A 17,825-nucleotide genomic window follows, 5' to 3' on the forward strand; every position below is an offset into this window, starting at 1 on the left:
CTTTAATTTAAATATTACGTTACTTAAAAAACTACAGACGTTGCCCGGGCGGACCCGAATAGGCACGGACTTGGACGAGGGTAGGAATGTTTATATAAATTCTCAATAACTACGTAAATATTAATGTACTTTAAATTGCCAGTAATTTTTATATATTTTTTAATGTTAATTTATGATTTACTTAACTTTCGCCGGGGCACGGAATCGCAGAATGTAATAACGGTAATTGTGTTGGCGTGGAGGCGCCATGTTAGTCGAGACGAGCCAGCTCTCGGGCAGTTCATCTTCATCTCCGACCGAGAGCAGACGCGCCAGCACCCCGGGGATCTCAACCGTTGTAAACCACCGATCAAGTAATTCTGCATCTTTAATTATTCTTAAACCTTTTCGTCCGTCAATCCTCGGGGCAGCTCTCGGTCGGCGGACTGTATTAATAATTAATTATCTCATTCGAGTTTTTATACATTGTGTACTAAGCATACTTTATCGCATGGCCACGTGGGTGGACCATGCATTCACTTAAGTCGGTTCGTGCCTCAGGCTTTTTAACCGTTTAAAGTGTAACGTGCGTAGAGGGAGGCGTGTTCGTGGAATTAAATCTGGATATAAGTAAAACCTGAGTACTTTATTTAACCACGTGGTGAGTGAGCCTACTTAGCCTAGGAGTGTGGCGTGCCCGACGCCTAGAGCGGGCCAGGTCTGGATCTATATAGGGTAGAAAGGGCTGGTAACTCGTCCCCACCTGGGCTACGTCACGCCCTAGGAGCGAGACTCCGCCGGGTCCACGTGCCCTTACACGTGGTGGCGCCCATTCATAACACCATAAAGTCACCGGGAACGTGCGCACAGCCCTCAGCGTGAATAAGTTGTAGCTCGTCCACAGTCTTGTCGCATCAGTGATTGCTCCACACGCTCAGCCTCTTTTAGATTGACACCTACAATATTATCAGAGAATATTCCAGGCTCTTCGCAATGTAGTATTCCATGCAGACAAAAGAAAAAAAAATGTGTTGATACATCAAGGGCAAGACATGAGTTATCAAACATGATAATAAAATAAACAAAGCTATAAAATACAAGCTATGAAATAAACAAAGCTATAAAATACAAGCTATGAAACAGAAACTACATACCTTACCAGTGAAATTATTAGGAGCATCTGACCGAAGAAAAACGCGGTCACCAAACGAAGAGCTCTCAACGTTATCAAAGCCAAAAAAACTTCGCACAGCCGTAAAAAAAAATTCCTAGAAAGGAACGACAATAGTATAATGTGACATTATTAAAGTTCAACGAATCATTTTTAAGGCATAGATTAGCAAACAAAATAGAGGTGGGACACCATGCCTCAGTCTCTTCAGACATCTTTTCCACTTTGGTTCATGGCTGGGTATAGACGGGTAGTTTTCCAAGTGTGGCTAAGTGTGAATCAATCTCTGCAATTTATATTCCTTATCCAGGGGCGTTTTGTTATTTATTTGGCTTCTCTGATTGTTCCTTTTACTATAGTTACTGCTGTGGTCTTGTATTTATCAAACTTTGAATGTTACATTGAAAAACTAATTACTAGAAACTATCTGATGCAAATATTGATATTGTGCACCTGCTTTAAATGTATGTTTAATTATATATATATATATATATATATATATATATATATATATATATATATATATATATATATATATATATATATATATATGTAAATGTACAAAGATTACAGAAAGGGTATCTTGTACATCTCTGCAGTGGGGTGCTGTTGCAACCTCCGTCTGTCGCAGTGGCAAGGGAGATGAAGTGGCAGCCGGGGAGCAGCAGCTGTCGCGAGAGGCGATGAACCAGCGCGTGAGGGACGTACTGGGCGGGCTAGGGCAGGAGACGAGCGACGAGAGCAGCGAGGTGCCGGCCCTCCGGCAGCCCTTGCTCCCCAGCAAGAGCCCCGCAGCCAAGAAGCTCCCGGGCTTGTCCAGGACGATGGAGTCCGACTCGGACTCGCTGCAGCTCAACGCCAATGACGACAGCGACGACTTTGACTTCAGCAGCGAGAAGTAAAGACACTCTCTATTGTACGTTACTTTGGCTGTCTCAAGTGTTCCATATCTTCAACTCTCAAATTTTGTTATACTCTTTGAGGTTAACGTTGGTGCTTGCTGTTTCTGATATGATAGTATATTAACAGCAACTTCCTTCGCAGATTATTCTAGATGAGATTAATTCACAGTTTGTTTTATGTGAATAGTAATATTATATAATTGAGTTAAAAACTGAAGATGTAATTGGTCTCAGAATTTTGAAAAATTAATTTTTGTAACATGTTAAGAAGACAACTTATCTGAGGGGCTGAAGAAAAAGAATGTGCATATATATATATATATATATATATATATATATATATATATATTTCATGAATCATGGCTATATTATCATAAGTAGATCAAAAGCAGCATGAATTCAGCCAAACACTTAACTGAATGTACTTGTCATGAATCCTGGTCAGTGATCACTGATCTTGGTCAAATACCTTCCCTATGTGTTACAATCAGATTACATTATCTAAAGGCAAGGAATCACGTTACCTTCGCAACTGATTATTGTCACATCTGTGCTCGTTAAGTGTGCCATTAGCTCATTAGAGGCCATAAAAATCAAGAGTATATGCAGAAGTTTATTTTGTGGAGGGGTAGGAATTAGAAACACTTTGCATGCTGTTTTGTTTTCAATTTCTTTCCTTTGGTGGGAATGATTCATTTTTATAAAAAAAAAAAAACATTTTTTTTTTATTTTCAGGGGGGGGGGGGGAGTGCCGATAATATATTCCACCCTATTCCCTCCTATGCATTCGCCCCTGATAAGGATGCACATAATGATCCTCACAACTGTTTACGTCTACAAAAATAGCTGATATCCTATAAGATAACTTTACCTGGGTCATTTCTGTTAAAGTGTAATTTTAGGGAGGTTTCAAATACAGTCAGTTCAGGCTATCTGTTTTTTTATTTGCCAAGATACTAAACAAAATTTTGCCTTCTACTGTTCTGACCGAAATGTGCATACAGAAAATTTAAGTAAAATGCAGGCAGTACCTTTTTTCTGTTGACCTCTGTGTGTGTGCCATAGTTTCATTGTCTTCTGCCCACCACACAACAGACTTTTCTTCATTATGAGAGCCAGCCTAACTCTCTGAAACTTTTAGTAAGTCTTCTGCAAAAGTTCTCAACATTAATATTTTATGGTATTGACAGGAACAGTAACTACTGAATTAAGAAATTGAATTTTTTTTTTTCATATTGAATGATATTGGATTAATGTCTGAAGAGTTGTGTCACCTATTTCAGCTTCTTTCATACCAATAAGTAGGAACACAGAAATCAGCTCAAAAAGCCTTATTCTCATAAGCAAGTCAGAGAAAGCCAGTTGGCCATTTTCTTTGAAATGCTTGCTGTGAGAAACCTGAGAAAGTACATACAATTTTTAATTTAATTTGAGTACCCAATGTTGTTGGTTGTACATTTCAAATGCACCTATGGCATTATTATTGTTATGATTCATACAATTTACATCTAATATCTCCATAATTCAACTAGTTAAGAGACAAGATTTTATGTTTTAATTTCTAGGCCCATTTTGTTTTCAAAAAAAGGAGATTTGGAGCTGTCTGTAGTGTTTGAATTTTTTTTTTCCCACGTGAATAGAAGCAGCTTCAGAATGTGTTAGCTACCTTCTTAAAAGCCTTTTAGCATCTGGTTTAATTTTAATCCTTTCAACATAGCCAAAAGAAAAGGGCATGTGCTTTATCCTTAAACCCAAGGAGTATGCATTGAACTTGTTAAACATATCTTAACCATCAAATTAGAGAGAGTCCTGCTTAAAGCCCCAGAGTTGCGAGCAACGCAGGAAAAAGATTGCGCACCAGCTCACTAATTTAAAACATTGTGTTCTAAAATGTTTCACTAGCCATCACAAGACTTACCTTGTTTTAATCTGTTGTCTTGGAGGATTTATTACATTTATTACATTGTCATAAATTGTGTATTTCTACTTTTATTTTGCTAGCATTACTTACAGTAACTTTACATCTTGGCTTAACTTGAGCAAGCACGTCCATTTTTTTTTGTCATTGATTCGGACACAGACACTGTTTTATGAAAAGAAAATATACATTGTGGATATACGTATTAGTTTTAAGTATGTGATATAACATTTAATTTTTTATGCTGTTCAAAATTAAATCACTTCTTTGTGATTCAAAAATTTTCATATTGGTGTCCAGAAGAAGTCATATATATGTATTTGGAAACATAATTTTAAATAGCAATATAGTATGTTATGTCTTTTAACAGTAAAATTAATTAAATAGTCAACAAATATGAATAAATGTATATGATATATTGTAACCATTATATGTGTACCTGCCGATCGAAGTTATGCCCTAATTTGTTCCAGGAAAACAGAGCACTAATCAAAAATGTTTTTTCCATAAGCATATATATGTTAATCAAAATAATTTGTTTCTAATCATGTAAGTGTGCTGGCTGACAACCATTTTAATCAAGTCACTAGTCCCATTGAAATATATTTACATTTCTAATATATGTCTAAATAACATTTGATGTACATTTAAATAAATTTTAATTTTGATATTAAAAAACCTAAAATTAAATTACAGTATAAAAAATTTCTTAGGCCACATTTTTGACATAACAGGACTTGGGCATAACATTACCTAACTAGTAGACCTGTGCGAATATTAAAATTTTTGAATACAAATATGAATAAATAAATTATTCATATTTGATTCAACCTAGAATACTAACACTTCGAAATAATTTATATTAGTTTCCTAACGAATATTAGACATAGCATACCTCAGGACATTGTCTTATGCCAACGTTTACTGTTGAGGTTTTTTCTGCAGTATAAATACCCTTTTTTATGTTATAATGGGACATCATAATAAAAAGTATGAACAGTAAGTGACGTTTTAAACATGCAACAAGTATTAAAAATTTTTTTTGACTATTTTCTTGTTAAATAGTAATGGGAAAATCGCGTGGACAATCCAAAACACGGCACTTTAGTCATTTCAAATTTGAAAATAAAATATTATTTGTATTTTATCACACTTACTAAAAATTTGGGGGGGGGGGGGGGGGGGGGGAAGTCAACAACCATTGACTACAACACCACTAAACACGGACACTCCATTGAGATAGGCTTTAAAAGAAGTAATCGTAATAATTTCAACAGCTTGTAAATCGATAGTTGCAATTGATCTAACACCATGTAATACAGTAGCAGTTACTTACTGTATATATCTATGATGAAACAGACGTTGCTACACAAAAATAAAATAAAAAAATAATGGTTGAAGATTGCAGATGAAATTAGCAAAAATTGTTTTTATAATATTGCTGAACTAAAATACAATTTACCTGGTGGCCGTTCAACTACGAAAACTCATGAATAACTAGGGTTTAAATATTTAAATATGAAATGATTCAGTCACCAATTAGGAAGGACAGCATTAAAAAAAAATTAACATTTTTTGTAACTAGATTGCAATGGATTTCATGGTACGTATTTTGCGGTTAGCGAAAATTTTCTGGATAAATCTGCAGAGTAACAGGTTGTAGAAAATAAGGCAAATAGGAACTGAAATGAAAAGTTGGTTGGTTAGGTTATGTTAAGTTAGGTTAGCTGCATAATAAAAAATAATTATTTCATAATTTTAATATTTAAAAAAAAAAAAAACATTTGCTTTATAATTATTGAAGCTGAATTAACTTAACCAAACTTTCTCTTTAGTATTATTTGTCTAATTTTTCAGAAGTTATTACATGACATGAAAAAATATTTATTGGGATTCTATTTCTTATTCTTACTATTTGTATTCAATATTTGTGTTCGCGAATAATTTTATATTCGTATTCAAATTAAACTAAAAGACTGATATTCGCACACGTCTAAGTAGACAATAACAACATTTTTGATTTACAAAATAATAATTAAAATAATAATTTTATTAATATGGAAGTGTTTTTTCTATTGTTAGAAAGATTATTTAACTTCTAACATAATTCCAGACACTGCTGTTTACCAAATGTGTGGTTGCCATGATTTGCCACAAGCACATTCTAGTAGGCGCCAGGTAAACTAGCCCTGAAAGTTCTGGCTTTTCTCACTAGAGATGCTGCTGATTTGCAGGATGACATAATATAAACCACTGAAATTATACAGAAGAAGTCTGAATTCAGCCATTAAACTTGGGCTGCAAGGTCATTACGACAATATGAGTTGAAAACCTATGTATGGTGAAGTGATTCCCTAGGCTGGTGTAAATCTTTGAAGTTGGCGCTGAACAACATTTTTATTGTAAATAATACATAAAGTATTTAAGATAAAACACTGAGAGCCTGATTTACGTTTAATTGAACAAAGTTCTACAACCACAGCAAATTTTGTCACTAGTAAAATTTTTCAATTGAAATAATTGAGGGTAACACTTTTCATTTCCACATATTGTTTTGGCATGTTACTACCTCCAATTATTTCAATGAATAATTTTACTACAGCAACTAAATGCGCGTGGTAGAATTTAAATCAATTAAACATAATCTAGACACTCAGTTTTCAATCTTAAATACTTTTTCTATTATTTACAGTAAAAATGTTAATCCCTAACTTCAAAGACTTACACCAGCCTTGGAAAGCACTTTATACCATAAGTCGTTTAGGTCTTCCACTTATTTTGTCATGATGAACCTGCAGCCCAAGTTTGTTGTTCAAATTCAGACTAATGCTGTATAAAATGGGCTATAGTAAATACGCAATGAAGGAAGTGAATATGTATTAAGGAATTAGCAAAATATTGTTTGTTGATGTCACATTATTGATTAGTTGCATTGTATTTAATGCTATATGAGTGCCATTGTGACTACTTATACCCAGAAATTAAAATTCACTTAAAGAAAAAAGTGATATTTCAAATCTTTGATCACGTTACTTCAAATCATGCTGTAATTTTGTGGCGTGTTTACTTCTAAATCACGCTAATTGAGGAGTGTAACTTCGATGTGCAGGTGTACTTAAAATTATCAACACAGTAAAATTTTTGGTTAGGGATATAGTCATTTATTAAAATATGTGTGTTATTGCTAATCTCTAAAAGTATTAATATTGAACTTTTAGTGATAGGTTTGGCACATATGAGAAGCTAATAATCTGTGATAGCAAATAACTTAGTACAGCAAATGTATCTAGGCAAATTATAGAAATAAGTCGACAGATAACTGTCATTTGTTATTTTATTTGTTAAGTGTATATAAACATTTTTTATTGTAACACATTTCAAATTTTATAAAATGGCAAAATAATATGTTTCCTATAAAAACTGTGCATAGTCGTAAAATGCTAATAAAATACAGTTAATATTAATCTGTGTCCGAGAGAAATTATTTCAGTAAAGGAATCAACGATCGTAACAATTATTTGGAACTAACATGATTTTTCAGCGCCCAAATATTTATGGAAGTCTTTATGAATGTCCACTTCAGGCCAAATTTTGATCTCCGGGAGGTCTGGAGTGCGACAGTTTGCACCCAAAGTCTGACTGGCACTTATTTTGACATGTCCTGAGACTGAAATTTGCAAAATCATTAAAGAGAAAATTCCCCCCACCCCAAATTGTCAAATGAAAAACATTTTTGGTAAATTGAACTGCGGTGAAGGTGTCACAGGATAATCGGCTATGCTGTTTACCGCCTAGCTGAGTGACATAATGAATTTTCTACGCATCGTGGGATCTACTAGTTGAACGAGTGAACGCAGGCAGCTGGATCCAGTTATCCAGTTTCCAGTCCGTGAACAACGAGAGACTTTATGGGACAGGAATGGGCCAACAGCATAGAACTTCGAGATCTTCACGTCGCAAGACTCCGCGGAACAAAATACTGAAACACAGCAAGTACAGTGAGGTTGTAATATTGTGAAAATTCTGAGTAAGTATTGTTAGTTTTTGTTTGTTTTGAGGTTATGAGTATATTATTGTTTAAAATCTGAAGTATATTTATTTTAAGAACATGAGTAGCAATAGTGAAGATTTTCTTGAGTTTTCCTGAAAGCCCAGAAAATCTGGAAGACCTGTCTAATGTGCAGATGGAACTGATGGGCATGAGGGATGTTCCACGTACCAGGGTTGTAAAAAAAAGTTTTAAATAAACCAAAAAACCTGGGTTTTTCACCCCGTTCAAACCAGGTTTTTTTTTGTTTAAACCACAGAAAGGGTATTTCGGTAAATATCTTACGCTGCTGCTTTTCCACAAAGAAAAAATTAAAATTATGAAAATACCATTTTCCAACACTAGAGACATTCCTGTATTTACCCTGGAAACAGCGTTAATAAATTCTCACTAGTTTCTGAGAAATCCCAGATTTTAGCTCACATTTCTATTTCTGTATATGTATTGCCACTGCCCGCCATTTATTGTTTATCCATGTCAATTTGTCGGTTTATTTGGGAGAACTTTAGTCATGGTAATGTTTTATGATAAAAGTAGTTAATATGACGGCGTATTGCAGTTGTAGGAAAATATTAATATTTTCTGTTTGTTGATTTTTTGTCCAAATATCACTGAATTAAGTATTTTTTTTTTTTTGACATTTCATTTAATGTAGCGTTTTGAATCATGTAGTAACGAACAATTCATAGGTTATGTTAGCGACGTGAAAAATACTTTAAAATATTGATAACGGTTGGTTAGGTCAATATAGCTACAGCTACATCTTAAATTTGTAATTCCTAAGCAACTATAAGAAATATTTTATAGTATGTTTAATGTATCTACACTGACCGAACAAACAGTCCACAATGTTAGAAAGTATTTTTTATGTAGCTAGCCTTACCTAATCGACCATTTACAATATTTGAAGTTCTTCAGAACAAATACACAAGCCGACAGGTAAACAATTAATGGCGGTGGCAGCTGCAATGTACAGATAATGAAATGTGAGATACTGTCGTGCTAAGAGGTGGTAAAGGGGAAGGCAGACCATGCGCACAGCGATAACAGACGGTTCAGATTTAACTTTTCCCCCTATTATAACGAAAGCAGCACTAGCCTACAAGAAAGTAAAGTGCAATTTCATAAACATAATTTAAGGGAGGAAGCTGTATCTTCGTACTTTTATATTCACTTTCCCTAAACATAGCACAGTTTTCAACACCTCTATTTCTTCAGAAAATTTGGTAAATTTCAAAAGTGCCCAAGTAGGTTACGAAAAAGTACGGCACCGAAGGCAATGCTATTATTCACACTTCAATTTAATTCACAGCTAACCTTAAAAAGAGATGTATCCCGTAATTTATTATCGTATTTTAACCAAACTAAAAATACCTAATGTTTATCAACAACACGAAATTGAAATTCATTATGGCGGGTTCGTCAACGCCGTGGCAGACCGGGCAGACCTAACCGCTCAGAAAAACAACCACACATCTAACATATGTTTATTTCGGAAAATTAAGCTCGGGTGCAAAATGTGCCCCAACAAGACACGAATACTACGGACAGTATGTAGCATAACATTATTTAGGTTACGCGTTTGCCACTGCGGAATTAAGTAGAATTAACCTTACCCGAGTTATGACAGTTCTAAAATCAAAAATCAAAAATCAAAATAAGTGCATCATGTATACCAAAACCCACACCAAGCCATCAATTTGGTTTAGTAACTTGGCAAGTTTAGAAGTTAGCACGTAATAATTAAGTTATATTTCACTACTAAATATATTATGGTTTGTTGGTTAACGTAATTTGTTACATTGCTGCCAGGATTAATTCAATTGAAGCGTGTGAAAGATGTTTTTCCTGTTGCGTAGAGATATTAATCATTCAAAAGTTGAGTTGGTCAACATGCGCGGTGTTGTCAAGCGTGTATATCCGTCAGTGCGGTGTGGCTAAACGAACGCAGTTTTACTCAGTCGGGATTCGGTTAGTGCTGTTGAAGTCGTAGTAGGATGACGGTGTCGCTTCAGTAAGTGAATAAAGAAGTGAAGTAGTGTCATTCGTGGCGTTACAACAGACAAAGAAGAAAAGCGTTTTGCTTTTTTTGTTTCTTTCACACCAAGCAATTTAAACCAACATGGAAAACACGTTGGTTGTGTCACAGGATAAGTTCCAGATGAATTTTGATGGAGATGGTGACAGTGCATGCAGTAGTCAACCCAACGGGGAAAGAGCAGGTAAGAATGAACTTTTTGCACGTATTTACCAATATATTTTTCACAGTATATTAAAAAAAAGAAGTTAGTATTCCTACGTGTAGTTTAATGTTCTGTATTTATTGACTTACTGTAGTTTAATTCGGCTGAAATACTGTTTCTATTAAACGGTACTATTTTTGATTAGTGCATTTTTTTTTTTTCGGAAGTAGCTGTGAGCTAGTGTGTTTTCTCAGGTTGCTTCCAGTTTACCTGCAAATGCTGTCGCTGTTGCATTAACATTGTGGCGAATCCTGAAACCCATTTAAGTGGAGAAGGTCTTGTGTTCTCCACTGCCCATATATCTCACAGGTCACGAAGTCCGATCTCGGAAATGGGTGGTTTTTATCAGAAAATCTCAGTTTATGATTGTAATTTGTAACTGGAAAAGATAGGCGTTAAACCACAATTCATAGATAAATACTATTCTAGGTTCTTGATGGCATGTAAACCTTGAGTAAGTACCTTGTAAACAAACAAGGACGGCCGCAGCACAGTGCAGGTGGCAAGGTTGGAACATTGCTGTGGTCGCGAAATAATGTAACAATGCAGACTACCTTAGATAGACCTCCAGTTACTTCCAGTTTGTGACTTTTGCATGATTTGAAAGCGGTTTTACGTGGTAGGGTTATAATGAATTATGTGCGTTTGAATAAAAATACCGCGAATTTGAATACAAATACCCCGATACCATAATACCGATGACGTCACCAGTTTGTCGTCGTTTACGTCATTACCACCCCTACCTTCTTACAGGACAAGCACGGGAATATGGGGGTTTTCAGTGAGTAACTGTATAAAACACTACTTTCCACGCATTTCATTTGTTGAATGTTATATTTTTCTGGTATCGGAAACTAGAATATAATTTCCCTCCCCCCCCCCCCCTTTCTTTGCAGTATTCTATTTTGCGATATCGATTTTTCATTATCAATAAAATTATATCTGTATGTAACATTATATATATATATATACATATATATATATACACACATATATATACACATATATACATATATACATATATATAATTTAAAAATAAAAGTTGCCTGAAAAGTGTTAAAATTATGACGCAAAAAAAAATACCGGTATCGCAAAATAGAACTGACCCAGTGGGTTCACGATACCGAGAAAAATATTACCGAGATATTTCACATTTTTACCGGTATCCCGAAATATAGTATGCCGAGTGTATTCTACTTCATGATAGCAATAAAAATACTATCTTGAGTTGTCATTAAGCTAATCATTTAAATCTCGGAAACGTGAAATAGACTTGACCGGCCTATTTTCTATTTCACGATACCACAAAATTTGTATCACGGAAATTCTTATTTTATAATAATGAATACTGATTTCGCAAAACAAACTAGACCGTGTAGAATTTTAGTCTACTGCTACGATACCTCCCACCTATAATTTACCACTTTACTAAAATTAAATACGCGTTTTTTTGTTTGTTTTTTAAGCCGACCTACCCTAACTAAACCTTTTGCTTTGTTTTTATCACTTCAACGATTGTACAACTAGCATACAGGAACACAAACCATTTTTACATGACATAATAACTTTTATGATTCACCCAACAAAAAAACTATTTCACCTACATCGCAAATGAAACACACACAACACTCCTCTCACCTAATCACACAAACATTTAAATCATAAAAAAACATGTACCTTTCTTAACATTATGCCAATAATCGTTTTCTGGAAATGTTTCTCTCCTAGAAATTAAATTCAAACAAAAAATAATTTGCCATTCCTCCTTTTAATTTATTCGGTATCGTTAATTACGTACCGTCACTTTCCTGGTAGCTACTACAATTACAACCACACATTCTCTCTACACTGTACCATTATATTGATACAATTTAAACACGACCTTCCTCTTCTCTCGTTACTTCTACACTCATTACCACATATCCAACATATTTCTTAATATTTACTCTATGCTTATTGCGTACTTATTTATTCAATTTATATTGATATTCAATTCAACATATTAATTCACTCTTCCTCTTATAAGCGACCGCATATATACTGAGGATAAGTTAGATTCGAATCGTAGTTTTTTATTGATTGTTTCACTTTGATTGGGCTTCCGCGCCCGATTCCTGAATTTATTTCCTCTTCCCAAATCCAGTAGGTAGGTATCTTTCCCTCAATCCTACTCCTTTCTCTCCCCCTCCTTCGAACCCAAAACCGTACCATAATTATGGTACATAAAATATGAAAGATACAATGTGCAACAGCATGATGTCAATTTCATAAAATAAAAAAAATGTTGGAGAAATTACAAGTTAAAAAATCAATTTTAGTAATAAAAAATAAATCATTCTTGGTCATGCTCCTGCACATAACTTTAAAAGTCAATGTATGGCAATTCTGGGCCGAATGTTTAAGGCGACCCTTGTTTATACTACACATGTCACAACTGGGTGACTTGGCACCAGATTTTAGCAGTAGCCTACTTTTACGTCAAAGTGAGTAAATTTTCTAGTAGGCATTTGCCACCGAGGTTAAAATATAATGAAAAATAAACTAGACCAGGGTGCAACATTCGGCTTTCTGTAGCCGACTGGAGTGGTTGTGACGTGTCGTGTCATTCCGGACCGACCCGATGCTTGAAGCAATTCCCAGACGGCTAAAGCACGAAACCCACTGAATCGGATCAGCCCGGCCCGGCCCGGCCCGGCACGGCGCGGCGTGGCACCATCCAGAATCGTCGGCAAAGAATAATTTCCGTTCCGCCGGCCGGCCAGACCGGCTAATCTGGTAAAAGTAGTGCTGAGAAATGGTAATGGAAATGAACGAAGAACTATTAATTGAAGCAGTGAGGGAGTACCGTATGCTATACGATACGTCACATGTGTATTTTCATGATGCGTGGAAAGAAATAAGCGAGAAATTTGAGAAGTGTACACGTCAGTAGCTACTTCTTTTGGTTCTGTTATTATCATTATTACAATAATCATTAAATGTAGTAGTATTACTAATATTATAATTGTTAAAGCATCCAATGTAGCTTAGATTTGTACAATGCCAAGTTAGTTCGTGTTATTGTACCGTGACAATACGTTACATTATTGCAGAAACATGTTTACTACATTGATGTACTGAAATATTATGTCTAGGACTGTCGATAGTGCTCGCGAAAGAGTTTTTGGTATTTTGTTATTTTTATCCAAAGAAAAACAATTTTATCTGTTTTCTCAAAACTATATTGTTGCAGATGCTACACACAAATTAAAAATTGTTTGCCATGTATTTTCCAAAAAATACTTCAGGCTAACATCAGAAAAAAAAAAGGATTAAAAGTTATTAAACAATGCAATATGTCCGTAACAGTTTATAAAATCACACAAGTTTTGTGTATATAAATCTTTACCGGTTCGACTGTGCACTGTCTGTGGGCCTACGCGGCATTTCAAATCGACTCCAGCATATTTCCACACATTACTAAATAGAATATTATCTCCTGTTTGTAAACCGACAATGATATATGAATAACAATTATACAATATTCCAAAGTGATTGCGATTCATCTTATATAGGCCTACTATGAAATTTATCGCGAAAGTTGCAAGTATGTTTATTTTTTATTAAGGCCTGGCATGCCTGCCACTGTAAACGCGATATATTTTCCACGGTACACTACCATGTTCAGAGACGAAATAGTTTCTGAATGAGTCTCTTATGTTGCTTGCAAGTGCTGCGATATTCCCGCCAACTCTAGGCAACTGTTGGAGAGCACAGATTTCGTTGTCGTTTTCCTGTTCTGCAGGTTCCCATGCACACACATCATTCCGCAACAAATTATGAAGAACTGTTGTAGCTAACACAATTTTCTCATTCGTTGCCATTTTCCTGGAAGTAATTAAACCAATGCATATAAATGTACAAATATGTGTAGTTTGTGAGCGTGAGCTTTTAAAGGATTTCACTATCTACATAACAATACACACATCATTCCGCAACAAATTATGAAGAACTGTTGTAGCTAACACAATTTTCTCATTCGTTGCCATTTTCCTGGAAGTAATTAAACCAATGCATATAAATGTACAAATATGTGTAGTTTGTGAGCGTGAGCTTTTAAAGGATTTCACTATCTACATAACAATACTTTACATGTACTTACTTTAGTGTCAGTGCCAATCGCTCCTCTATAGGCCAACCGATTTACGGAAGTTCAGTTCTTGTTTCCGTATTGGTAACACGGCAACCAACACATAAAATTTAGACACGGACATTCGAAAGTATTCCGTAAACTTCCGCTCGTCGTTTAATAACTGGGGAAATAAATAGTAAGGGATAGATAACAGCCCCCGAGGAAGGTGTAGCGGGGGCAGGGAGTGGCGAGGTCGGGCCGCTCTAATCCCCCACGGTATGCGCGCGTGACGTCAGTGGCCGTGCGGGCCGCTCGCTCAGTACCTGGCACGCGTCGCGGCCCTGCTACCCAGTTACTAACAATATTAACGAACTACAGAAAGTTCGTTATTCATTTCTGGACATTTTGATTTAGAAATCTTAAATAATTTTAAAGTTAAACTGTTATGTCATTCATATTTAGTGGGGGGTCCTTAGCTTGTTTTGCCCCACTTTGAATGCCTGGTAGCTATGCTATGCTATGCTATGCTATGCTATGCTGCAGTGGAAATATGGTACGTTGTGTCGGAAGTACGGTACACAGTGGCGGTAATTAAGGTACACATGTGAGGGCTTAGAGATAAACATCGTATGCAGTATGTGTGAAATGAAGGCATGCCTTTTTGATTTCCCCCTTTTTTTTCTATAACACCTCCCCCCCCCCCCTCCTCAATAACCGAGCAAGTTCGCCGCCGAGACACCCGCGCCGATCAAGGTCATGCGAGAGGCCAGAGCAGCGAATGAATAAATTTCTTAAGAGTTCGCATATGTCCCCCCTCCCCTCCCCTTCAGCGAGCAAGTTCGTCTCCGAGACGCCTGTGCCAGGCAAGGCCACCGGCTAGTTCCAAGAGGTCTGATTAAAAAAAAGTTAGCTTCGATTTGGTTTGATCCCCTCTCCCCTCCCTGCTACGTCCACATTAGTGGCGGTGCGTCGCTTCATTTCCAAGGCCAGCAGGTCGTCGGTTCGATGCCAGGCGGCAGCAGTGGACCCCTAGCGTTAGGTCGTTCGCTCTGCCAAGAGTACGAAAAAAATATTTATTTTATAATTTATTTTCGCAATTTTTGGTGGCCAGAGTAGGTCGTTTTTTTTTTGCATGCTCTGCATAGAGCAGTAAATAAACTATGTCATGTTTTTTACCATGTCTGAAATGACATTCGGCCGAGATTTGCACTGGCTAGAGTAGGGGAAGGTGGGGTAACTGCACGCACTTAACTTTGACACATTATATTTCTGTAAATAAAGCTAAAAAAAAAAACAATGTAATTAATTTGTAGCAATGCGACATTAAGTCAGTTTAAATATAGCCGAGTATTAGTACTTTGTTTAAAAGAGAAGTGTGTTTTTTTACTTAAATTATTAAAGTATGTATTGCGTACGATTACCCGCCATGAGTGGGCAATCGTACGCACTAAATTTGTGTTGCGTACTATTACCCCCTATGCCAATTCTGGTACATAAAAATTTTCCCGAATTTTCCCTGAAAGGAAATATAATTTTTTCAATATGACAATATACCAACATAACAAAATACACTTTTTGTATTATACTGGGACATATATTTATTTTATTTTCAAATTAAATACTTACATGACATGATTTTTGTCTCTTTTTTAATTTTTCATAGCTTCTATAGTATTTTTAAAATATTTATGTAGATACTTGGATGAAATTATATATAGTTTAGAAAGTAGCTTACTTATTGTTTGCATTTTTAATGTACAACTAGGGAAAGCTAACACAAAACAACACACTTACACACTGATAAACCATAGTTGCAAATATATGGAAAAATTAAATTTTCGTCAAAATAACTAATTGCAGTTGTTATACATGACAAAGAAGTAGACTATTTCAGCATCAAAGTAATTGAAATAATTATACTTTCGCTTGACAAAAATCGCATACAAATTTAAAGTGATTTTCTGCAGTACTACAGTCTGAATGGACCCAGCCCGAATACCTGCCACAGCGGTACCATAGTTCTCTGTCCTTACCAAACTCTCCACAAAACATACACATCTAATTTGTGCCATTTTATGTTGGAAAGATGGAGCCACCATATTCAAATCTTCAATTTCATCATCTTGACAAAGATCTTTTGTATTTCCTTTGTCTTCGCTTAGAAGAAACGGACGAATCGCTGGAAATAATTTTCTTCGTTTTCTTCTTTTTCATTTTTTTTTTGGCTTCCCTATATAATGTTCAGCTTTTGTTTCCGTTTTATTTTTCCTCTTTGTTTCCACTTCTTCCAGCATCGTTTTTCTTGGAGTGGCTGTTAGGATTTCCGAATGCCTTTTTCGTCTCGGCGATTTCCTGGTCCCTGTAGTCCTTGATGTCGATGGTTTTGGAACTGGAGAAATCAGTATACATGTTTGTTTCTGTTGTTTTTGCAATGTACAAAACAGGAGATATGATAACAGTTACCAAATTTTGCATGGGTGAATAAAACGCAGATGGGGAATTGGTACGCATGCCTGCGTACGAATACCCCAAACGACACCATTTCAGTTTACTGACAGTCACAGTTGAAACGATCACAAAGTACAAGCCCTTACCGCGTTAAGCTATAGCAAAAACCCCACTAATTATTTACAAACATCTAAAATTCTACAAAAGTACACAGTTTTTTCCTTACCTCGAATGCAATAAATGCAGGATATTATTGGAAAAATCCCAGATTTAAAAAACCACAAATATCCAACACAACTTTTGCCGCACGCCATCGCCAATCGACTTGAACGAAGTTACTCCTTTCGCCGCATAGTAGTGGCAGTACTCCTGCGTGCGTCTCCTCTTCTTTAGCCAGATACTGACCTGCGTACCATTACCCACTGCGTCCAGTTACCCCGCCTTCCCCTACGAAATGTGAAGTGTTTAATACTTTTCGTAACTCTTTGCTTTAGGTTGTGAGAGAAATATACACAATTTAATGACAAATTTTTCTTAAAGTTATATGTACCTGTATTTTTTTACTTTTCTTGCTTGACACTAGGCCATGAGAGGAATGTACACAATATATTAAATTGTCAAAAGTTTAAATGGAAATATATTATTTATGAATTTTTTCATGCCTTGCATGCCTGACTCTAGGCCAAGATAAAATAGAAAACTGCGTTGACTGAGGTCGACTTGTAGAGCACATGAAGGATCTAACCTCTATCCTCCACCTCTTGTCCAGAGAGGTACCTAGCCGGATCAAAGCAGCCTCCCTTTGCGTAGATGGAAATGAAACGATTCTTAAAGGTAAACAGTTTGCCGCCTCTTACAGTGCTACCCGAAAGACAAGACTTGAAGCTTCAAGGTGAACTTGTACACCACATGAAGGTACAAAGCATGGAGGCTCGAACCCCTCTTCCCCTTTCCTATCCAGCCGATACACATCGACCTCACAGTGCCTATAGCATGGGCGTCGCA

At 36.0% G+C, this 17,825-nt stretch overlaps 2 protein-coding genes across 10 annotated transcripts in view; both read left to right on the forward strand.

Annotated features, from left to right (window-relative positions):
* The window catches only part of LOC134531141 (uncharacterized), a 50,504-nt gene extending 43,070 nt beyond the window's left edge, over positions 1–7,434 (forward strand). For 8 of the 9 annotated variants that reach the window (XM_063366745.1, XM_063366751.1, XM_063366750.1 and 5 more), the window contains one exon: positions 1,782–7,434. In XM_063366745.1, the coding sequence (XP_063222815.1) occupies positions 1,782–2,052 (271 nt within the window). In that variant the 3' untranslated portion in view covers positions 2,053–7,434. Of the gene's footprint in view, positions 1–1,749 lie in introns of all 9 variants that reach the window. The other variant, XM_063366746.1, reaches the window with a different exon arrangement.
* A 2,506-nt stretch (positions 7,435–9,940) lies between these two features.
* The window catches only part of LOC134531143 (AMP deaminase 2), a 224,518-nt gene continuing 216,633 nt past the window's right edge, over positions 9,941–17,825 (forward strand). Inside the window, exon 1 of the mRNA XM_063366754.1 lies at positions 9,941–10,240. Coding sequence (XP_063222824.1) covers positions 10,141–10,240 — 100 coding nt within the window. The 5' untranslated portion in view covers positions 9,941–10,140. The remainder of the gene's footprint in view (positions 10,241–17,825) is intronic.

Source organism: Bacillus rossius, chromosome 3 (genome assembly GCF_032445375.1).
Source record: "Bacillus rossius redtenbacheri isolate Brsri chromosome 3, Brsri_v3, whole genome shotgun sequence".
Taxonomy (NCBI): Eukaryota; Metazoa; Arthropoda; class Insecta; order Phasmatodea; family Bacillidae; genus Bacillus; species Bacillus rossius.